At 40.6% G+C, this 24,742-nt stretch overlaps 1 protein-coding gene across 3 annotated transcripts in view; it reads right to left on the minus strand.

Annotated features, from left to right (window-relative positions):
- The window catches only part of SNX25 (sorting nexin 25), a 150,001-nt gene that overhangs the window by 71,480 nt on the left and 53,779 nt on the right, over nucleotides 1–24,742 (minus strand). For 2 of the 3 annotated variants that reach the window (XM_050792586.1, XM_050792585.1), the window contains exons 4-6: nucleotides 20,214–20,386; nucleotides 17,493–17,679; nucleotides 2,313–2,383 (exon numbers count right to left, since the gene is read on the minus strand). In XM_050792586.1, the coding sequence (XP_050648543.1) occupies nucleotides 2,313–2,383; nucleotides 17,493–17,679; nucleotides 20,214–20,386 (431 nt within the window). Of the gene's footprint in view, nucleotides 1–2,312; nucleotides 2,384–7,469; nucleotides 7,569–17,492; nucleotides 17,680–20,213; nucleotides 20,387–24,742 lie in introns of all 3 variants that reach the window. The other variant, XM_050792587.1, reaches the window with a different exon arrangement.

Genomic DNA, 24,742 nt, shown 5'->3' on the forward strand with positions numbered 1-24,742 from the left:
CGAAAGAATCAAGCATCACTGAGAATGTCTATAACATAACTGTTACGGGCTGAATCGTGTCCTTCCCGCACTCCCAAAATAAATTCAGATGCTGAAGTACTAACGTCAAGTACCTTAGGATGTGACCTTATTTGGAGACAGAGTCTGCCAAGTCAATCAAGTTAAAATGCAGTCATTAGGTGGGCCCCAATGCAATATGACTGGTATCCTTGTAAGAACAGAAAATGTAGACATGAAGGAAAGACAGGTACAAAAGGACAATGTGAAGACACAGGGAGAAGATGGCCATCTGCAGACAGGGGGAGGCCTGGAGCAGGTCCTTCCTCACTGCTCTCAGAAGGAACTACCTTGCTGACACCTTGGTCTTGGGATTCCAGCCTCCAAAACTGTGAGAAAATTAATTTCTGTTGTTAAAACCACCCAGCTTGCACTTTTTAATGGCAGCCCTAGCGAACTAACGGAATAACAAAATAAGAAAGGTATTTTGCTGACTGAACTCAAAGAGGGGCACTAAAGAAGATTACAGTGGCAAGAGGGCATGCCTCTGCAGTGTTCTCTTTCAAACAGTTACCCATCTATCTGGAAGTGAAGCATCTTCTCTGCAAGAACAATGATAAAAAGGAGAGGAACAGAGTCCACGCTCTTGTAGCAATTCATCAGATCAAGTCTCCTTAGCTCAAAAGCCCATTTAAAGACGTCCTCATTCAGAGTAAAATCCCAAGTCCCCGCAGTACCAGTCAGGCCCTTGTGACTGGGTTCCCTGCCGCCTCTCTGAGCTCGTGTTTGGCTTCTCTCCCTTTCTTCAGCCCCATCAGTTTCCATAAACCCTGCAAGTTTCTGCATCAGGATTTGGCACCTGCCCTTCTCCAGATACCCCAAGGCTTCCAAATCACTGCTCAAAGCCCACCATCTGAGTGAGGTCTTCCCCAACTCACTCACTGAATGCAGAATTAGCCTCCCCTGCAGCAGAACCAGCGCTCCCTACCAGGGCTCCCCACATCCCAGCTTTGTTTTTCTCCAAGGAACCTGTGACCGTCTGAAATCACCACATATTTTCTGGTGATTGTCTAACTTCCTCCCAGCCTAGTTTGGGGAATCAGAATGCAGAGGTTTGGCTTTGTTTACTAGCGTATCATTACCACTCAGTAGGTGCTCAGTAAACACTGCTGAATGGACATACTTGCACAGGCTTCCTTACAGGCTGAGCTGAGGAATCAGTGCCTCTTCATAGTCTATACCTGTATTTGCTTTCTACTTGCTCCTACCTTCTGTCAGGCTCAGGGAGCGAGTCCAGGTCCAAGTCCCCAGCCCAAGCTTCCTTTGCTTCTGTGTGCTGATGAGAAACCTGAAAGCATGCTTTAATGTCTTTGGCCCAACTCTTCCCTGTTCTTTTAGCACTCTACTTCCTCTCCTTGGCAGAGACTGGAGCAGGCCTGGAGGTTTTTGTGGAATGTCTGTTCTTCCAGGTGGAAGCCGTGTTTGCTGCCCCTCAGCTGCAAAGCAAGACCTGCTCTGCACTCTAGATTTTACACATTCTCTACCTTTGTATATGCAAGGGGGAACATTCTAGCATCAGGCAAACTACAAGGGAGTTGAGAGCCATCCTCACACCTTAATCATTCTTCGGTATCCTGCCTAGGAAAGAATCTTACTTCACTGGAAGAGAAACAAACAGGAAGAAAAAGATAGAGCAATACATATATATGTGTGTATATGTATGTGTGTGTGTGTGTATGTGTGTGTGTGTGTGTATATATATATGCCACCCTCCCCGCCCCCCAACAAAACTACAACACAAGAGTGGAAAGACAGAAAAAACTATTAGCAATCCGATGCTTAAATAAAGGAAAAAGATTTTATAATTCCTTTAAAAAATGCTTTAAAAAGGAAAATAAAGGAAAAGATTAAGTAAATTATGAAACCTCAACTTATTGGAGTCATTTAAATGACCATCAAGATTATGTTTCAAGATAGAAATATTAAATTTCAATATGTGAAAAAGAATTATGTAATCATGTTTCATTTAAAAACAGAACAGAAACATTACATACTGAATGATTCTAACCTTCTAAAAATTATGACTGCAGCTGAATAAAGTTTATACAGGAATATAGAAGTACAAACAAAAGTTTTTGTTAGGATGAAATTATATTTACTTCTCTAATACTGTAATAGTATTGTTCTAATAAATTGAAATATTTAAATGTGAGCCAGAAAAGCTCCTATTTGCCAAAGACCTGACAGGAGGGAGAAGCCCGGGGCTCAGGCTGCCCTTTCAGATGCGGACCTGAAGAAAATAAACCCACTCTTACCTTTGTGCCTCTTCAGTTGGGGAAAACTGCTGATTGTAGTCGCCTGGATTATTTCCACTACAATTTGATACCTGATTTTTAAACAGAGAAAAGGAAAAAAGATTTAAGAGGAAGAAAATACTATTTTCAGAAATAACTTTAGACTGTCTTTATACTAAACAAATATCACACGGGAGCTGAATCCTGCCCACGGCTCATTAAAATAATCAACAGGGACTGAGCATCTGCAATAGGCCGGGCCCCACACCACATGCTAGTCACTTCTGAGGCCCTCATGTAATCACCACGAGCCTCCTCACCCCCACTCTGTTCCCTATACCAGAAGCATAACTGCTGTAGAAACTCTGAGGTTATGCTCAGCCTCCCTCTCCTCCATACTCCTAGGTGAGCAGAGCCAGCTGATTCCACTTCTTACATTTGTGCTGTCCAATAAGGTGATCACGAGCTACATGTGGCCATCCAATTAAACTAACAAACGTTTAGTTCCTCACACTAGCCACATTTCAAATGATCCACAGTACCTGTGACTTGTGGACCACGCTGGGCAGTGCGAGTAGAACATTTTCTTCACTGCAGAAAGTTCTACTGGATGGTGCCGTCTTCAATTGTTCTCCAAACTGTCCTCTCCCAGGCAGCCCCACTGCCCCACCTGAGTGCACTGCCTCATTGCTTCTCATTTAGAAGACGGTCCCCAACCCAACAGAATCAAAATATCTGCACCAGGACTCGCATCAATATTTTTAAAGCTCCCCTGGCAATTCTAAGGCACACGGAGAGCTGAGAAGCATGAGATTAGAGCACCAGCTATATATATGTGTGCCTAAGAAGACCTCCAAGTCAGGAAAAATAAATAAAATTCTACATTTTAAGTGCTGAGTACAACCCTGCAGTTGTAGCTATTTTAAGCATAAATTCAATGCTTTTACAAATCCAAATTCTTAAGTGCCCTTTAATGATTACTAAGTATTGCCCTAATCAAACTGGCTTATCCTGAGTGTTTCCTAGCCCTTAATTATATGAATTAATTTCATCTGCTGGTAATAAAATTATTTAATATTAATTCTTACTTTGAACACAAGCCGTGCAGTGTTCTAAGATTTAATGTTATATATGGCTGGCTTTTAAAGCACACAATTACATATATTCTTTTGCTTTCAACTAAAACCCAGAGGAGAGACAAATTTATCTTAGTCATAGCTACTCGTGGACTCCTCACAAATTTGCATCTTATTTTTTCATTAGGGTAATATAAACATCAGTGCTTGACTCTCATGACCTCAGAGCAGGCTGTCAGGATCAGTGTTGGCATGCCAGCCAGAGATGATGGCAGACGCTGCCGGCTGCCTGCCCAACGTCCAGTCTCCCTTCCTTCCTTGCTAAGTGACCTACACTTTCATCAGGGAAAGTGACACACCTAGCTAAAAAGGCTTTCTCCCCAGCAGTCAGAGATGGCCAGGTGATATCATTCTAGCCTTGGAGATAGGCAAAAGTCACTGGGCAGGGATTCCAGGAAAGTGGGCTAAAAGCAGCCTCCACAGAAAAGCCCTTTCCAACTTTAGTCCTCATCTTTCCCTCATTTTTCTGTGTAAAACAAGGATGCAATTGGCTAAAGGCACAGCAGTACCTTACAATCATGAGGGTAAAAGCCACAGGCTAGGCCGGGCACAGTGGCTCACACTTGCAATCCCAACATTTTAGGAGGCTGAGGCACGAGGATTGCTTGAGGCCAGGAGTTCAAGAGCCTACGCAGTATAGTGAGATCTCATCTCTACAAAAAATTAAAAAGTTGGCTGGGAGTGGTGATGCATGCCGGTAGTCCTAGCTATTCTGGAGGATGAGGCAGAAGGATCCATTGGACCCAAGAGTTCAAAGTCACAGTGAGCTATGATTGTGTCACTGCACTCCAGCCTGGATGACAGAGCAAGACCCTGTTTCTTCAAAAAACAAAACAAACCCCAAAACAGAAAAAGGCCAGGTGTAGTGACTCATGCCTATAATCCTAATACTTAGGGAGGCTGAGGTGGGAGGATTGCTTGAGCCCAGGAGTTTGAGACCAGCCTGGGAAACAAAGGGAGATCTTGTCTCTACTAAAAATAAAAAAAAAAAATTAGCTGGGCGTGGTGGTGCACACCTGTAGTACCAGCTACTCAGGAGCCTGAAGCAGGAGGATCACTTGAGCCTGGGTGGTTGAGGTTGCAGTGAGCTATGATTGTGTTACTGTACTCCAGCCTGGGCAACAGAGCAAGACCCCGTCTCAAAAACACAAAAACAAAAACTACAAGCTAAGGATGATGCAATAAGAAGACAGGAGGAGTTCAGGGTTCCAATGACATAATGAACCATCAAAACAGCCCCCAACTACCAATCTCAGGACATGTGGCGACATGGGGAAAATAAACACCTGCCTCATTTAAGTTGTTGCATGTCAAGTTGTCTTGTGGCCAAATGCCACTCCAACAGATAGAGAGCTTTCTGAGGAAGACTTAATGTGCTTCCACACAGCAATTCCAATTTCAAGAATTTATCATAAGGTAACAGTTTAACAAAAGAAAAAAACAAACATAAAAACCCAAAGCCCAAACTATCATATACATGTTTGTTGTAGAAAGTTCTACAAAGAAACACATGAAAATACTCATGGTCAATAATGAGTACGGCCAATAATGCTTTCATTAAACAAACGCTTCTTAATCTTTTCTTATGTTCTACACAGACAGAAATGAACACCACCAATATGGTCCTTGCTTTCAGGACATATCAGATTAAACAGAAAGCATCCAGCCAGTAATACTTATAATAATAAACACTACAGGAAAATAGATGTTTACGACAGATTAATTTTTAAAATGCAAAATGGCACATACATTTATGATGGCAGATATGTATCTTTGTGTATATATGAGCCAGAAGTATGAGACAAAATAGAGATGAAATGAAGGGCAGTTGTGTTAAAATGGTAGACTTATAAGTCATTTTTAACTTTTTCTAGCTATTTTATCTATCTACCCATGTACCTAAGCCTACTCAAGCTGAACTAACCTTCTTTCTTCCATAGTAAGGTTTCCTTACCTCTCCATTTCTCTACTAGTACCATCATCCTTCTCAAAATCATCTTAGGTATCTACACTACCAATAAACACCAGTTTCAAAGCCCTGTGGATGGTCCTTTGAATGCCTTTAAACAAGCTCCTTGCTTACTCTACCTTCGGCTACCACCATTTCAGGCTGCCTTCTTTCCTAAGTGGGTCACTGCAATGGCTAAATGGTCTGTCTCCCTGACTTCAGTCCTCTCTCCCATCCAAACCATCCTGGGCACCTGTCAACACACCCTCCTACGGGACCACTCTCCTCATCTCTCCCTTGTTCAATACCCCCTGCACCTCCCCAAATGAATAACCCCACATTCCTGCCTGCATTCCCTTCACAACTTGGCACTAGCTCTATTATTCAACAACTTCCTTTGTTTTTTTTTCTATGAATGTGAACCTAATTAAGCCTGGCTGGTTTCTATATTGCCCTCTCAAAACTACAGTCTTACACTTTGTTTCCTGCTGGAAGGCAGTCTTCCTACTTATCCACCTACCTGGATCTTACGTATATTACTTCTTCCCTCAAGTCTTCCCCATCCCTATAATGCACACCAATATCTGTCTTCTCTGAAATCCTGAATTACTTCTGCTCTACAGTAGTATCTATTTACTCTTTCATATTGCTGTTTTAAAGAGTCACACTTCCACAAGGAATGCTGTGAACAAAGAAAATGGTGTGCCCAGACATTTCAAGGCCTAATACGCCTTCAAAGAATGCTGACACACTTTTGAGCCTAAGAATGTAGGCTGAAAACTACAAAACCATAGTTTTATGTATAATAAAGATATACTACTTTTTTCTCCCCAACTAGATCAAGAGCCTCTTAAACACAGGAGTTCTGTCTTATATTCTCCTATAGTATATAGCTTGGCACTAAACATATGGTAGGCACTCAATAGATATTAATGAGCTAAATTAACAAGAGTCAACATTTCTAACACTTAACAGGTACAAATAATATTTTGAACAATTTATTCTTTTGATATTCTTAGTGATTCATGCTTTGGAACAAATGAGTCATCAAGGATACCAAAGAAAATACACACCATCTGAGTAAAGAGTTAAAGATTTGTTTTAAGGAAACCACAAAATTATAATGTAATACCAGCTAGCATTCATAGATTGTACTGGGTACCTGTTTCGATATTTTAATTTACATTATCTCACTTAACCCTCATAATAAGGTGCTATAGTTACATCCACATTACAGAGAAGGAAATTAGAATTCTATGAGATCTATGAGATCTCATATGAGATCTATACAAGGTCCCATTGCTTTTCAGTCCTAGAGATGGAATGACAATCCAGGGCTGCCTGGCTTCTAAAGCTCATGCTCCTAACCATTTTCCTGCTACTCTAAAATTCAATAGAGGTTAATACTTATCTTCTCTAGGGTTATTCTAAGTACATAAGTATGGCCAATGCCAGATCATCTTTCCAGCTTTACTGCCTTCTATATCCCTCCTGCATACTGTTTCCGCCAAACCAAACCAAATGTGATACCATGAACACACTCCAGGTCTTTCCTGACTCCCTTCTCATTAATATTTCTCCTTCTTCTTAACAGTACTCCTGTTTCTTCCTGCACACCATCACTTCCCCTTATCTGCTGAAATCCTATTAACTCTTATTCAACACTCCATTCATGGCCATTCCTCTCTGAAGCTTTCTTAAGATTTCCCTGCTGTAGAATAAAATATTTGCTCCTACCCACTTCCTTGGTGCTTTACACTCCACTTCCAGTCTTAGGATCTTGCTTCCTACTTAGCTACTTATAGTCACATGGGTCTCTTGTGCTGGATTGCAAACACTTGATGGCAGGGGGTGGAATCCAAGGAGTGTAACCAGTTCATCTTAGTACTCACCAGACCTTCTGCACACAGCACTTTGCACACACTGGGTATCTGAAGATGATTATTGAATTTGTTTAATTCACTGTTACTGGATATCAAGAGGAAATAATTGACTTTTTCATTCTTGTTTTTTTCTCAACAAAACTATACAATATATACATCCAAACATATCCAAATGCTGGCTATCATTGAGGACACGGGCTTCCAGAGTTACCTAGCACTCACTTGGCTTTCTTTCTCCAGAGGAGGATACGACTTTGCAAGTGTTGAGTTCGGTTCAAGAATCAGGAGGGTTGATATTTGTATACTTTCCCTTGATCAAAAGTGCACAGATTGTTGGTATATATTTTGCAAAACAATGTAAAGTCAAGTATTAGGGAGGAGGGGCATAACAAGAATTCAGCTGTTTTCCAACTCTGGCAAGATCCTACCTACAGTATCCTTTGTCCCAGTGATAAGGAAAAGCCACACAAAGATAACTGCCATCTGCTCCCCAGAGCGGCCACGTCATCTCTCTTTGGTATTTTACAACTGGCTAAATAAAAAGAGCAAATTTGTGTTTCTGAACGCTTCCCAACAATCTCAAACTCACTGAAATGCTACACAGCAATTCAAAGTGATCACCTTAGATATTCACAGATTCAAGGCTGGGCGGGGTGGCTCATGCCTGTAATCCCAGCACTTTGGGAGGCCGAGGCAGGTAGATCACTTGAGGTCAGGAGTTCAAGACCAGCGTGGCCAACATGGTAAAACTCTGTTTTTACTAAAATACAAAAAAAAAAAAAAAAAATTAGCCGGGCATGGTGGCCGGCGCCTGCAGTCCCAGCTACTCGGGAGGCTGAGGCAGGAGAATCACTTGAACCTGGGAGGTGGAGGTTGCAGTGAGCTGAGATTGCGCCACTGCCCTCCAGCCTGTCCGGACATGCACATGCTATAATTTCATGGGAGAGTCAAAGGCTGGCCAAACCTTAGTCTCAGGTATGCAATGTGATAAATGGTTTAAAACAATGTTTTATAAAAATCAGTAAGATTATGGAGTAGAATACCATACATATTACAAGTGTCTATGAAAAACCAAAGAATTTTTATTTTTATTTAGAGACAGAGTCTCGCTCTGTTGCCCAAACTGGAGTGCAGTGGTGCAATCTCGACTCACTGCAACTTCCACCTCCCAGGTTCAAGCGATTCTCGTGTCTCAGCCTCTGGAATGCTGGGATTACAGGTGTGCGCGACCACGCCCAGCTAATTTTTGTATTTTTTGTAGAGATGGGGTTTCACCATGTTGTCCAGGCTGGTCTTGAACTCCTGGCCTCAAGTGATCTACCCGCCTTCACCTCCCAAAGTGCTGGGATTTCAGGCGTGAACCACCACACCCGGCCTAAAGAATTTTATAATAATGTTTTCAGAGTTGCCACAGGCTAGGAATGTTTTTGTTAGAGGGACTTCAGTTAAAGAATGTGTGAATAAATAAAGCCATGATGCTTTTAGTCAGTTAAGCTGAAGTTTTTTCCTATCCATGGCACTACGAAAAGGGACTGACTGCTGGATAAGTGAGAAAGTGTATCAGAGTAGTGAAGAATGTGAGCTCTCACACTGGATGGCCTGTGTTCAAATCCTGTTTCTAACACACACTATGTCATCCTGGGAAAATGATTTAAGCTTTCTAAAACTAAAGCATTGTCATTTATAAAAAAGAGTAATAACAGTAAGTTTTCCTCGAAGGGTTGTTATACACCTTAAATTAGATAATACCCTTAAAAATCTTAAAACACAGCCTGCCCCGCGGTGAGAGTTCAATCAATGTTCATTATTATTCTTCCTTAATGCAGTTACTGAGTCTTTAGATATGTACTATCTGGGGAAATGGTACGTGTATATGTTTGTTAAATATGTATAAATTTGAAGCAGCCTTACTTTTTCCTGATTACAGAAGCATTTTAGCCCAGTCAACCTGAGACCACCAGGATCACTCTAGTCCAGCAAACTCAGGTCAGTTGACCCCCAGGAAGAGCAAGAGACAGTGTAGCAGTGGAACCTGTGGGGCCTCTCCAAACCAGGGAAAACATAACATTACTATGGGATTCTAGGGAACAGTGGAGTGAAGGTGAAGTTTAAATGACGCAGCATTTTGATAGGCTCAAGGCAGGGCTGTGTAAAGGGGTCAACGTTGGGGGGATCCAGGGTCTCACTTCCTGAAAGCTGTCAGATAGACATACTGAGTCCAGAAACCCCGTAACTGCAGCTCTGCTTCTGGGTCGTAAATCGAAGCTGCTTCTTTGTGTCAGGCTGACTTAGATCATGCAGGCAAGAGCAGATTCTGTCATGCTTACTGATACAATTCCAAACAGGAAGTGGCAGCTGAAGATTTTTGAAAACAAAGTTTCTCAGTGAATACGAAAGCACAAAGAAGGGGATCATCAGGACACTTTACTGCCATGGCAGGTACTTAGGGGAAATACTGTTTCCTGTTTACTTTGTAGGTGGCTTTAGCATCTGTTATACCAGTCTGATAAATGGCTGGGCAGATGTGACTTTCTCAGTCTGCACCAGTTTTTACTTTCTCTAAAGTAGCATATGTTCATTGAAGATGAAGTAGCATATGTATATGTATATATATAGTAGCATATGTATATTTTCTCAAATATACAAAGCACAACATTCAAAGTTAACCACTATTAACATTTGAACTATCTTTATAACCTTTTTCTGTGCAAACATAATTTTTTTGTTTTATAAAACTAGGTTTATGCTATACATATTGCCTTAGAGCCTTTTCATTAATTTATAATTAATGTTTTCCAGCACAATTAAATATTCTAATGCTACACCATGACCAATATATGGTATTCCATTGTATAGATACACCAAAAATCTTTTTAACCAAACCTTTTTTGTTAGGCATTTTGGTTATTATCAGCTTTTCTCTATTTAAAAAAAATTGCAGCCTGGCGTGGTAGCTCACATCTGTAATTCCAACACTTTGGGAGGCCAAGGTTGGTGGATAGTTTGAGGCCAGAAGTTTGAGACCCAGCCTGGGCAACATAATGACACCTCATCTCCACAGAAAATACAAAAATTATCCCGGCACAGTGGCCTCCCTCCCTTTCCCAGGATCCCATAGATAATAAACAACAGCCATATTTAAGACTAGCCTGGCCAATATGGTGAAATCCTGTCTCTACCAAAATACAAAAATTAGCCTGGCGTGGTGGGGCATGCCTGTAGTCCCAGCCTCGGGAGGCTGAGGCAGAAGAATCATTTGAACCCGGGAGGTGGAGGTTGCAGTTAGCTGAGATCGCGCCACTGCATTCCAGCCTGTGTGACAGAGCGAGACTCTGTCCCCAAAAAAAAGACAGCCAGTGTATAACCTCTGTCATCTTTTTTCCTTGCCTTCATCCTGCTTGCTGGAATTAGGATATGATGGGTGAAATTCTAGAATCCACCCTGGACCATGAAAACTCTGGACAATACTCTCTGGATGGCAGGGCAGTGAGCTGGAAGGAGACTGGGTCCTTGAGAAGGAAGGAGCCCCCATACCACAAGTCCTGGGCAAACCCTGCCATTGGCAACAATGTGGGTGAACCTGGAGGACATTGCGCTAAATAAAATAAGCCAAATACTGCATCGTCTCACATACATGTAGAATCTGAAACAGTCCAGCTCCTAAAAGCAGAGAGTAGAATGGTGGTTACCAGGGGCTGAAGGTGGCAGGGAGACTGGAAGATGCTGGTTAAAGGGTACAAAGGTGAGTAACTCCTGGAGAGCTAACACATAGCGTGGTGACTATAGTTGGTAATACCGTATGATATACTTGAAATCTGCTAAGAGTTGATCCTAGGTGTTCTCACCACACATACAAAAAGGTAACCATGTGAGGTAATTGATATGTTAATTAGCTTGATTGTGGTAACTACTCCACAATGTGTACATACATCAAATATCAGCCAGGCATGGTGGCTCACCCCTGTAATCCCAGCACTTTGGGAGGCTGAGGCAGGAGGGAGGATCCCTTGAGCCCAGAAGGTCAAGGCTGCTGTGAGCTGTGATTGCACCACTGCACTCCAGCCTAGGTAACAGAGCGAGAACCTGTCTCTAAATAAATAAATGATGCTGTACACCTTAAATATACAGAATTTTTATTGGTCACATGTACCTCAATCAATCTGGGGAAAAAGCTGGTATACTTTGGATGCCATCATTATTTGGGAGGTTTTTGGTAACCTTCAGCTGAATTGGATTCTAAGTAATTTAAGTACCTCCAATCTATTCATGGGTTGAAGCCAGTGGCTCTCAACCAGGAGCAGCTTTTCCCCCTAAGATACTTGGCAATGTCTGGAAGCATTTTTGTTTGTCGCAGCTGTAGGGGTACAGCAGAATACCGCTGGCATTCAGTGGGCAGGGGCAAGGCACACTGCTGAAAATTCTACAATAAACAGAACCACCTCCCACAATAAAGAATTATCTAGCCCCAAATGTCAATTTTACCAAGACTGAGAAACCTTAGGTTAAAAATGTGTCTCAGGAAGGTCAGTGAGAAAACACCCTTTGTTTATTGCAATAAACGTGGTAAAAAATGAGGCGTCCCCTTCAGTCCATATTCTCCTCAACAGTTTCCATGTATCTCACACAGTACAACCAGTTTTCAGATAATTAGAGGGCAATGAATTATACAACAGGATGTCTAGTCAACACTTCAGATGGGAAGCAGATGGAAGAATACTCCATTTACAAGAGAATCTCAATACTAGTTGCATGTTACAATCACCCGGGGAGCTTTTAAAAAATCCTGATGCCCGGATTCCCCTCCAGACCAATTAGATAAAAATTCCTAGGGGTGAAGCCGAGGCACCTACTTGTGGAAGAGCAAACCATTTTCATTAGCACACAGCTTACAATGCACTGCAGGATTATACAATGCAGGCAGCACCGGATGCTTTCCTGGGCCACAAGCCACCCGCGCCTTTATAAGAGGTTCTGAAAGGACAGACCTTTAATTTCTATTGTAATGTTTGCTTTGACCCCACTTTATCTTCAAAACAATGGAACACTCAGTCTTTTCTCTAGTATAATGGCACTTGTGAGTTTCACTAATAGATGCACCTTCATTCTGAGCTCTGGTTTGCCTTCCTTGACTGTGGCATCCCTCACCACCCCCACCAACCGTGGGAAACCTATCCAGCTGCCCTTTAATATCCTGAACCAGGATGGCATTCACATTTTTGGCTCTTGTGCTGTTAGCAGAGTCGGTCACTGCTCCTACCAGAAAACAATGGAAAATTCAAAATATCACACAAGTATAACCACCACATCTTCACTTCAACACCCTGCATCCAGAAAAGAAGAAGGAAAAGCTACAAAAGCTAGTGGGATACACAACTTACTTTTTTAAAAGGTCTCCGTGGTTCTAACATACAGTCAAGGTTAAAACCACTAAGTTAGTATATTTGAAAGATGCATTTCTAGTTCTACTGTGAAAGCACTTCATGCTGATTCAGAAAATAACCAAACTATTCCAGGACTACAAACATCACCTTCAAGGTTTTTTTGTGTTTGTTTTTAGTGCATTCTGCCCTAACAGAGTTGAAGGACTTTATTTCCTTTAGAAAATATGCATCTCTCAAATACGTAAAAAATAAAAGTGGATAGGTACATCAACTGCTTAGTCTAAATAAAACACATTACCTGCCTCAGGCAGCCTATCCCAAAATCGTACTGAGAGCAATCTGAAGCTAGTAACATAAAACACCAACAAAGTCAGATAGCAGAGTACTACAATTGTACCAGAAAAACAACAGAATAGCTCAGTCTATGAATTAAGAAAACAGTTCCAGTCAGGCACGGTGGCTCACACCTGTTATTACAGCACTTTGGGAGACTGAGACAGGCGGATCACTTGAAGCCAGGAGTTCAAGACCAGCCTGGCCAACATGGCAAAAACTAATCAGGTGTGGTGGCGTGTGCCTGTTGTCCCAGCTACTTGGGAGGCTGAGGTGGGAGGATCACTTAAACCCGTGAGGCAGAGGTTGCAGTGAGCTGAGATCCCTTGTAAAAGGATCCAACCTAATTAAATCTGAGAATGGACTCCTTTTGCCTCTAACAGACTAGTCACCCCTGACAAGCTCGATTATCTAATCCAAATACCTCCAAGTGCCCTTCCCACTGACTCTGCAAACCCTGCTGGAAACGCAAAGCCTAGTAATAAGGTGGAAGAAAGAGGAACATACAACACACAGAACAGGAATAGTGCACAAAAGGAACGCACCTTCCTGGTGCCTGTGTCCCGTCACTCCTTGGCGGCGGTGGGTACGCCGTGGCAGGAGGCCATACTAGAAAGAGGTTAGGAACTGCAACATTTTATTTCACTCTCACTTATCAACAGTCACCGACAATGTCATTGAAGATGCTCAACGGTCACTCAAAAGGCATCCTTTAAATGTCAGACGATCCAGCTTGCCCATGGACTAGTGAAAGGATGAACCAAATGTGCTATATTCACACCATGGAATATTATTCAGCCAAAAAAAGGAATGGAGCATTGATACGTTATACAATGCAAATTAACCTTGAAAACACAATGAGTGAAAGCAAGCAGACACAAAAGGCCACATACTACATGATTCCATTTATATGAAATGCCCAGACTAGGCGAATCCATAGAGACAGAAAGCAGACTGGTGGTTGCCAAGGGCTGCAGGGAGGGAAGGAATGGGGAGTGACTGCTAGTGGGCACAGGGTTTCTTTTTAGGGTGATGAAAATATTCTGAAATTACATAGTAGTGACAGTCACAGAGTCTTTGAATACACTAAAACCACTGAATTGTACACTTAAAGGTGGTGAATTCTATGGTATGTGAATCATATCTCATTTTTTTAAAGGCATTCTTCAGTTTAGCACTTCTACTGCCTCTTAAGTCCCTCAGTGCTCAAGACCAAAGGGCCTGCTTCTCAGGGCACCTAGGGTGCTATCCCTTTAATCTTGCCCTATTTATGATGTCAAGAGGAAGTGATCTTTGAGAAAGAGTTAAGGGCTCACACTATTTTTGTTTCATCACATATCAGAAGGGAAAGGAAAAACGTAAAATCAGAACTTCGGTGTAATGTTTGGTCAATCGAGTTAAGGCAATCCATGATGTTCCTACTGCAACAGAAGTAAGCTGTTCAATCATCCTGGAGCAGCGTACACCATAGTTTTATTGTTTTTTTATTGTAGAGATGGGGTTTTGCCATGTTCCCCGGGCTGGTCTTGAACTGCCAGGCTCAAGCAATCTGCCCTCCTCAGCTTCCCCAAGTGCTAGGATTTTTTTTTTTTTTTTTTTTTGAGCTACTTCTTTATCTACCAGATGATGAACTGTATATAGTATTTAAATAGTTCTGAATCTTTGGCTGGTACATTTTGAAGAAGATAAACCATTCATTTTTATCAAGATTCATTCATCTTACAATACAGGAACTGTGTTAAGATGCAAAATAACAGATGGTGCTAGAGAACCAGTAGTAGATCATTCAAAATAATTAGTTCTGATTTTTAAAAAATCAGGAGCTCGCCTGTAGTGCCAGCTACTTGGAAGGCTGAGGGAGGAGGACTGTTTGAGCCTAAGAGTTTGTCCAGCGTGGGCAACACCGCAGGACCTTGTCTCTTAAAAAAAAAAAAAAAAAAATCTCAGGCCTTTCTGTTTCCTCCATTAACTATTAAATACATCCCTATGTGCTGGAATCTTCAGTTTGGCACACAAAATAGAACACTCACCCACAAGTCTGTAAGAACAAGGAATACCGATTCTCTTAATCTGCCACTGTTGACTCTCGATTGTTATCTTAAACTCCCTTGGGGTTACCAAATAGTCCACATCTGCCTTTACTGTGGAAAGACTATTTGGTTAAAAAAAAATGCTCAGGAATTCAATGAAGCCACAAATTATCAACATGAATTATCTGTTCATAAACAATGTCTTAGGAAGAAATTACAATGTTGTGGGGCATAGTCATCATGTTACCTTGTCACATCAGGCACCACAAATCCGGGAACGGCAGGCATGAAAGCACCAGGTGGATGAGTATTTGAGTATAGGTTTGAATAGCATCCCTACAACTAGAGTTTGGGGTGTGTGTGTGTGTGTGTCTGTGTGTGTGTGTGTGCAGTTTTAGGGAGAGGAGAGGCAACAAGGGTGTTCCACCACTGTGAGCTCTTTCACTTTTATAGAATGAGGCTTTAAAAGGAATCAAAGGACGCTGGGATAAGGATGACTTGAGTGGATGTAACCTGTAAGCCTCACATAACAAACCTGGAATACCGGCTCTTGGGTTCTAGCTCAAGTGTCACACTTACAAAAAAGAAATGTCTAGACTCAGACGTAAATAAAAACAAATCTATAAAGAATATCATGTAGCCTATTCAAAATTATGCATGGCAAGAGAAACATAAAATCTCCAGATATTATATCAGATTTTTATTATACCCAAAATTAAACTACTTGTAAACAAATCCATTTACATCGAACCCGTCATTATGTATTTGAGGTATATATTTGTAAACTGAACCCGTCATTATGTATTTGTGACACCTAGATTAAGATATGACACCATGTATAAGAACACAGTGGCATCTACAAGGTATGTCTCCTTAGATGGTGTTTTATTCGAATCAGAAAATTAAACAGCATGAGTCATCTTAACGTTAACCCCAGTTCACAAGTGAATGTCACAAGTTTTAAACCCTCAACTAATTCAAACACCCAATTTCAACCAATATTTTACTTTTCCATCAGGGATTTACCAAAATTATTAATGAAAAACAAAATGAACATATAAGAGTTTTCTTTCTTTCCCATGTATTATCATTTGGGAACATTAAAAAGAAGAGTAGAGAAACAGAAGCCTAGAAAATTTACAAACTAGACAATACTATATAATCACACTAAATGCGTATATACTCTTAAAAAAACACAAAAATACACACTCACCCCTAAAATAACTCAGGTATAACAAGGGACATTGCGCTCCCCTATAAAAGATACTCCTATGGTATTTTCAAATGTGTTTTCTCAAAATAATTAATCTAGAACCTCTTATTCCCAAACCCAAGCCTCTGTACTGTCCAAGACAAACAAAAACCAACACAATGTTCTACTCTGTAATTTAAAAACACATCATCTCCTTCTGATGTCCTTCCAAGTCCTTCCAAAGCTTTTCTAAGGTAGTCATCTGAGCAGCTAAGCAGGTACTCCTGACATCTGAAGAGCTTTCAATCTATTATAGCCTCATTACAGCTGACTCTTGAAAAACATAGGTTTGAACTGCATGAGTCCACTTACACAGGATTTTGTTCTGCCTCTGCCACCTGAGACAGCAAGACAAATCCCTCCTTATTCTCCTCCTCCTCAGCGTACTTCCATGTGAAGAGATGAGGATGAAGACCTTTATGATGATCTGCTTCCACTTACTGCATAGTAAATGTATTTTCTCTTTCTGATTTTCATAACATTTTCTTTTCTCTAGCTTACTTTATTGTAAGAATATAATACATAATACATATAACATACAAGGTAGGTGCTAATAACTTTATGTTATTGGTAAGGCTTTGGGCAACAGTAAGGTATTTAGTAGTTAAGTATACGGAGAGTCATTTTTTATTTTTTATTTTTATTGTTTTTATTGTTTTTTGAGACGGAGTCTCGCTCTCTCACCCAGGCTGGAGTGCAGTGGCATGATCTCAGCTCACGGCAACCTCCATCCCCCAGGTTCAAGTGATTCTCATACATCAGCCTCCTGAGTAGCTGGAACTACAGGCATGTGCCACCACACCTAGCTGATTTTTGTATTTTTAGTAGAGATGGGGTTTCACCGTGTTGGCCAGGCTGGTCTTGAACTCCTGACCTGAAGTGATCTGCCCACCTCAACCTCCCAAAGCGCTGGGATTACAGGTGTGAGCCACTGTGCTAGGCCCAAGTCAAATGTTATATGTGATTTCTGACTGGGGGTGGGGGCGATGGGGATTGTGGGTGCCCCCAACTCCCAAATTGTTCAAGAGTCAACTGTATTTGAAAAACCTAATACTTTGAAAAAATCCATTCTAAGTACACTGTTAAGGTGATGCTGGATAAATTTAGCTGTCACAAAATAGTAAGATTTATAGACTTGTTTTATTTCTGCTTCCCTGCCTACTTTTTTTTTTTTAACCTAACTAGGCAGCGGATGATAATCAGTAGTTGTTGCTGTGCTGTAATTGAAGACCAAATACCTTAGTTGCTTCAAGAACTCCACATCAGAGTTGCTGTTAATGAGCTTGATGAAGTCCTCATAAGAGGGGGCATAGGTGTAGGCTCTCTTGTGATGCTCATTCACCTGCTCTCTGTACTCCAGCTGGGCAAGCAGCATTTGGTTAATGTAGTCTGGATTACTCAGTAACTCCACTACCGGCTTCAAGACTACAGGAAGAAGAAGAAATCGCCCCTGAGAAAGGTATTCTTCTTTAAGGGAATTGTTTATACATCACATAATTGAAACCAGATTTGGAAAACATTTTCCAAGTAGCCAAACAGAGGAATATCTATATAATACAATAAACAATTCAGAAATGTATACACGCGCACACATACCGCTGCCTATCCCTCCAAATATGTTATCATCTGTGGCTACAATCAAGTTGTCATTTTAATAAATAAGTGAAATGTAAAGGAATAATGAAGGGAAGTCATCTGGAACTCAAGTTGCTAACAAAACTATCAAAATTAAAGCTGGGCGCGATGGCTCACGCCTGTAATCCCAACACTTTGGGAGGCTGAGACAGGTGGATCACTTGAGGTCAGGAGTTCGAGACCAGCCTGGTTAACACGGTGAAATCCTGTCTCTACTAAAAATACAAAAATTAGCCAGGCATGGTGGCACACGTCTGTAATCCCAGCTACTCAGGTGGCTGAGACAGGAGAATCGCTTGAACCCAGGAGGTGGAGGTTGCAGTGAGCCGAGATCGCGCCATTGCACTCCAGCCTTGGCGACAGAGTGAGGCTCTGTCTCAAAAAACAACAACAACAAAAAAAAAACAAAAAAAATTAGGTACACTGATTTTTTCTTTTATTTATTTATATTACTTATAAGTTTCAATATGTTTTGGCAAACTTAGTCTGCCAAAGGATGCAAGTCAACATTCTCCCCAAGTGGTTAAAACAGACCTTAGAGAGGAAGTTAAAAAGTCAATGACACTATTACAAAGCCATCCTTTAACTTTAGATTTGAAACTTCCTCTTTGCTCTGTGGTTGGTTCTAATAGCTGATGGGCACAGCTGGCTTATCCTGAGATAGTAAATGAGATAATCACCGCATCTCAAACGCAATGCTATTTGTCTGAGACTGAGAGGAGGGAAAGTTTCTCTTATCCTGACTAAGCGTTTCCTTGGATACAGTTAACTTTTTTCGAGTAATCACATTATATTGTGCCACAGTTCCTTTTTATTTATTCCAAGTTCACAAAATTATGTACAGTCATGGATCACATAATGACATTCTGGTCAACAACAGACCGAATATATGACAGTAGCCCCCATAAGATTATAATGAAGCTGAAAATTTTCTAGCATTTAATGATGTCAAGCTGGTGTGAACAAACCTACTGCACTGTCAATAGTATAAAAATACAGCATATACAATTATGTACAGTACATAATACTTGATAATGATGATAAATGACTGTAATTACAAGAGTCAAAAAGTTAAAAAAATTAATAGTTCATAAAGTAAAAAAAGTTATAGTAAGCTAATGTTAATTTATTGAAGAAAATAAAATTTTAAATAAATTTAGTGTAGCCTAAGTGTACAGTGTTTATGAAGTCTGCAGTGGTGCACAGTCATGTCCTAGGCCTTCACAGTCACTCCCCACTCACTCAGACTCACTCAGAGCAACATCCAGTCCTGCAAGCTCCATTTATGGTAAGTCTCCTATATAGGTGTACTATTTTTTATCTTGTATACCGTATTTTTATTGTACCTTTGCTATATTTAGATACACAAATACCATTGTATTACAACTGCCTACAGTATTCAGCAGAGTAATATGGTGTACAGGTTTACAGTCTAGGAGCAATAGGCTACACCATATTGCCTCTGTGTGTAGTGGGCTATCCCATGTAGGTGTGTAAGTACACTCTATGATATGTGCACAATGACATTATCTAATGACACATTTCTTGAGACATATCCCTGTTGTTAATCAATGCATTACTATATAGGCATTACCAATAAATCATATAGCAAAGATATTTTAAGTAAATATACTAATCAGAATTTGACTGTGGTCAAGCATGGTTGCTCCCACCTGTAATCTCAGCACTTTGGGAGGCCTACGCGGGAGGATCACTTGAACCCAGGAGTTCAAGACTTGCCTGGGCAACATAGTAAGACCCCCACCTCTATTTAAAAAAAAAAAAAGAATTTGAATACACACATACACACACACACACGTAATATGTAAACATACACACTATGGATATTATATAGCTATTATACACACATGTATGTAATATGTAAATATACATACTATGGATATTATATAGCTATTATACACTCACGTAATATATAAACATACACACTATGGATATTATATACCTATTATACACACACACACACACGCATACTTTCATTAATGTACATATTATTAGCCTAGATAACTCAAAAGCTATCACAAATGAATGCTTCCCTGTGGAGAGCATAAGAACTGGTTTTCTGTGTCAAAACATACAACATAATGGACCGTGTATCTGGCAATATGTCATATTAAAAATGTAAGTTTATCCTGTGTGGCCAAATACTTTGAGAGACATAACAAAATTTTGAAAATACTTCAAATCCCATATGTTCAACAGTAAACAAGGTCTGCATAGGTGTTATACAAATTATTTTCACATTAGTATGTAGCACATTAGTTTGCGCACTTATTGAATTAGTAAAATCAACTGTACAAGTTTACCTTTTGTTGTGAGAATTTCTGCAAGCATTATACGTAAGCTGAGAGACTGCACATCCTTTGAGGGGAGGAGACAAAACACCAGAACCCGAGAACACGTCTGTAGAAATCTTACTTCATCATCTGAGTTCCTCAAGCATGCGTGCAACACAAAAGGCCTCGGCTGCTCTTCATGTCTAAACAAAGAGAGTGAAAAAGGAGGAGAGAAATTTCTAGAAACAATTCAATTATGTACTAGTAGGTAAAAAATATTTCAAATGGGAAACGCATTGGTTATAGTAACTCTGCCATCTCCTCAACAATCAAATTTCCTCAACCATCAACTAACCTGGAAAACTTTTGCTAGAATACATGCAAACGCATGGCCTTTCTGGATTTCAAATGAAATCATAACGACTAGCTTCAGTAGCATCAAAGGGTACATAGATAATTCCAGAATCATAGCAACAATCTAAAAAGGTACGAGTATTTATCTAGGTAATTTTTTTTTTTTTTTTTTTTTTTTTTGAGACGGAGTCTCGCTCTGTCACCCAGGCTGGAGTGCGGTGGCCGGATCTCAGCTCACTGCAAGCTCCGCCTCCCGGGTTCACGCCATTCTCCTGCCTCAGCCTCCCGAGTAGCTGGGACTATAGGCGCCCACCACCTCGCCCGGCTAGTTTTTTGTATTTTTTAGTAGAGACGGGGTTTCACCGTGTTAGCCAGGATGGTCTCGATCTCCTGACCTCGTGATCCACCCGTCTCGGCCTCCCAAAGTGCTGGGATTATATTTAGGTAATTTTTAAGTCTTCTAGATGTTTTCTTAAGTGTGACCTCCAGCTTCATTTTTCAAAAAAACCTAACAAAGCATAAACCAAGGTCGCCAGCCTGCTTTCTGACTGGGAGATCACAGGATAAAAAGACTACAGGCAGTTTAAGTGAGCCAGAGGGTCTATAAACTCCACATTATCTAACTTGCTGGCAAATTGCCTTCTGTGAGGCTCCCAAGTATTTTTCAGCCAGTCTTGACAACTTTGGTTGTGCACCTCCCTGTCGGTACTGACTCCATCCCAGGACCATTAATTTGGAATATCTGAGTGAAGAGGACTGGAAAACAGAACTTTCTATACTTCCCTTCCCAAAGTATCTTGATAGTGATTCAGGAAAGCCTGGGATGCTGCTTTTTCTAATGTCTTCTAGATAAGGAGGCAAAGGATATGAGATCCTTACAGTAACTAGTAGGTGACACTGAGAAAACACATGAAACAGAGGGAGAGAAACATACCAGGTACCGCACAGGAAATGAAAGTAGTGCATATTAGTGCCTTCATAACTCGTGCCTCTCAGGTGTTAACTGAAATTTAGTTTTGCACTGGAGACTGAAGACTAGTTTCTAGAGCGTATATCGCTAGAAAAGAAAGGTTTCCTCTGTCTTGTACAACCTGGAGGAATTCTGTCCTAACGTGTAAAGCCAACGACATGAAAAGAAATTTTTAGAAGAAGCCTTTTGCATATACTGATATGCTGACTTTTTTAAAAAGGCATCTTCAATTATTTTAAACTCTAGCTTTGCTGCCAGCTAGGTTGATATTTTATTATAGTAAGGTTAAGATGCTACTCCTTTATCATGTCAAGCACTTTTAAAGGTAATTCTTTTTTAAAATATCTATTTAGTTAATAAGCACTGGAGGAAGTTGGGAAAAAAAATCCACTTTTACTAGAGAAGCTTATTTAAATAATATCAAAATCCCTCTCAAAGAGCCCACAGTGCCTTCTCCGTATCAGTGGAAGGCAGACAACAAAGGAGCCTGGTGCTCAGACTACCACAAGTTCCTCTGCCTCCTACAGCTAAGTTAGGGAAAATCCTTCTGACTGAGCCAAAGGCCAGAGGGCTGGCCAGAACAGCTTGATCTACGGTAAAAGGAAAGGCAGATCTCTCCCTGGAATCCCTCCACTAACTCCGAGCAGGATATTCCTAAGACGTGCTCTAGAAAGCGGACATCAAGTATTGCTTCAAAGCCAAGAAAGCATCACGAGGGGTGAGGCTGCTCTGTGGCAGGAGACGTCTACTAGCCTTCTGGTGGGTTGTAGCCATCAGTCTTTGCAGCATCCTTATTGTGTTCCGTGTGGATCAATCATTTGTTTGTGTAATTCCTACTACTTACCTCTGGGTTCTCATTCCTTGAGTAAGCAAAAGGACTTTAATATTTATTAAAAAGTTTCAAATGTACAATGACTTAATCCTCCTACCTACACCAAAAAGTAGACATCATCACTTGTATTCTATAGATGAGAAAATTAAGATCTGAATGATTATGTGAACAGTCAACGTCACAGAGGTAATAAGTGGTAGAAATAACTCTCTCAAGTCCTGCTCTGTTTCAATCTCAAGTCCCAACTCTACATTACACCACAATCAGAAATTACAAAGATAAAAAAGAACATTTCAGAGATAAAGAAGGAAAACACGAAAAAAACACAATCTTTTTTTCCCTCAAACTGCATGCCAGTACTTGACCAGCAAAGAAGAAAACTATGAAATTAAAGATGCTATTGAAATAATAGTATAAAAGCAATCATTTTTAGATTTTCCCAAAACATGCTGGAGCAAGACAGATGGGACAAAGGAAGAGGAAGCAGAGGCAAGAATTAAATGTGATCTAGATTGGCTTAAAGCGGCAATAGAATGATGTTCTAGAAATAAATACAGGCTGACCGGAAAGCTGCCTCCAGGAACAATTGCCCACCAGTCAACTAAACGATGTATTGTTTTATTAAGGCAATTTATTATTGTTTGTCTGATAGTGGCCAATTCAATTGGGTGCTACCCAGGCTACCAAAGTCATTCTGCAGCCAATAGACATCTGCACACTACTGGAGATTTCTAGGACAAGTGCACTGTGGACCTGGGGCAGGCAGATACAGCTATTTGCCATTAAACCTGGACTCCCTGTCTGCCGGTCTGATTGTATGGTTTGTATAAGATGCTACACGGACAATATTAGTTCTCCAGGACACAATCATCTATATGAAAAATGCCAGTGACCTACTGGTACTTTTTCAAATATCCATAATCCATGAGAAATGTGGTAGAATTTTTTTTTCTTTATTTTGTTCTTTATTCTTTATCATCAACTAGAGCTTCTAGGCATAGCCCAGATGCCAGTGAAATAAATCTACCCTTGGCATAAGAAAACTAGAAGCCCAAAGAGAAGGAGCTTCTAATATTAAATCACTTTCTGTTTCTATTATTCTGATGCTTTATCCATATATTTATATTATCCACAAAAGCAGTAATCTCAAAAGCTAGTAAACGTCTGGATGAAAAATATATTCTCATGTTGAAATTAGATAATCATAAAACCACTGAATTTTTCTAACCACTTGCTCTTCTCCCAAATCTAAACCCATCAGTTTTCTAACTGGAATAAACATTGATTTAAAATACTGTCCTCAAGTCAGCACAGTAGCTCACTGTAATCCCAGTACCTTAGCAGGCTGAGGCAGGTGGATCACTTGAGATCAGAAGTTCAAGACCAGACTGGCCAACATGGTGAAACCCTATCTCTACTAAAAATACAAAATGTAGCTGGGTGTGGTGGCACATGCCTATAATCCCAGCTACTCGGGGGGCTAAGGCACAAGAATTCTTGAACCCGAGAGGTGGACGTTGCAGTGAGCCGAGATCACACCACTGCACTTTAGCCTGGGCAAAGAGTGAGACTGTCTGAAAGAAAAAAATTAAATAAAAAATAATATACATATATGGAGAGAGAGATAGAATACTGTCCTCTATTGGACCATCATTTACATACTTTCAAATGAGCTTTCACTGAATTCAAACAAGTCTTTCACAGTATTTATCAAGAGGGACTATGGAACACTTGAAATAATGGATACCACAGCAAATTAGCAGGTGCTTGCAGAGGTTGGTGAACACTTCGAAAGCAGAGGCTGAAGCTTTTGAGACTCTAGGAGGTAACCCAAGAGCCCTATTTCTCTCACTTTCCTTACTGATTCACACCCCTCCCCGCTTACTGGAAGTTACTTTCTCTATAAGCAGCAGTTTTCAAAGGGAGGTCCAGAGACTCCTGGGTGTCCCCAAGATCCTTGCAGGGGATCTGGGATGTTAAAACTGTAGTAATATAAAAAGGTCATTTGTCTTTTTCATTCTCATTCTTCCAAGCATAGTAGTTTCCACAGGCTACATGATGTGAGATGACATCATCATTCTTATGGCTAAGGAAAAGTGTACCATGTACTCTTGCACTTTAAAAATTCCTAGTTTTTAAATATCAAATATGGTAAATATCAATAGATACGATGAGTTGTGAAATGGTAAATGTTGGCTCTCCTGAGAAAAAAAAAATGCTCTGATTTGGATCATTTGCCCATTCCATGGTGTAAATACCCTCACCACGGCCCATTTCAAGCTACCAATCTGGTATAACTGAACCAAAAGTTGGGAAGACCTGTGCACAGTTCACTCCTGCATGCCCGTACAAGCCAGTTCCAGCACGCCACTAGATAGAACCCATAGAAATGAGCTCCTTGAG

This window comes from Macaca thibetana, chromosome 5 (genome assembly GCF_024542745.1).
Source record: "Macaca thibetana thibetana isolate TM-01 chromosome 5, ASM2454274v1, whole genome shotgun sequence".
Taxonomy (NCBI): domain Eukaryota; kingdom Metazoa; phylum Chordata; class Mammalia; order Primates; family Cercopithecidae; genus Macaca; species Macaca thibetana.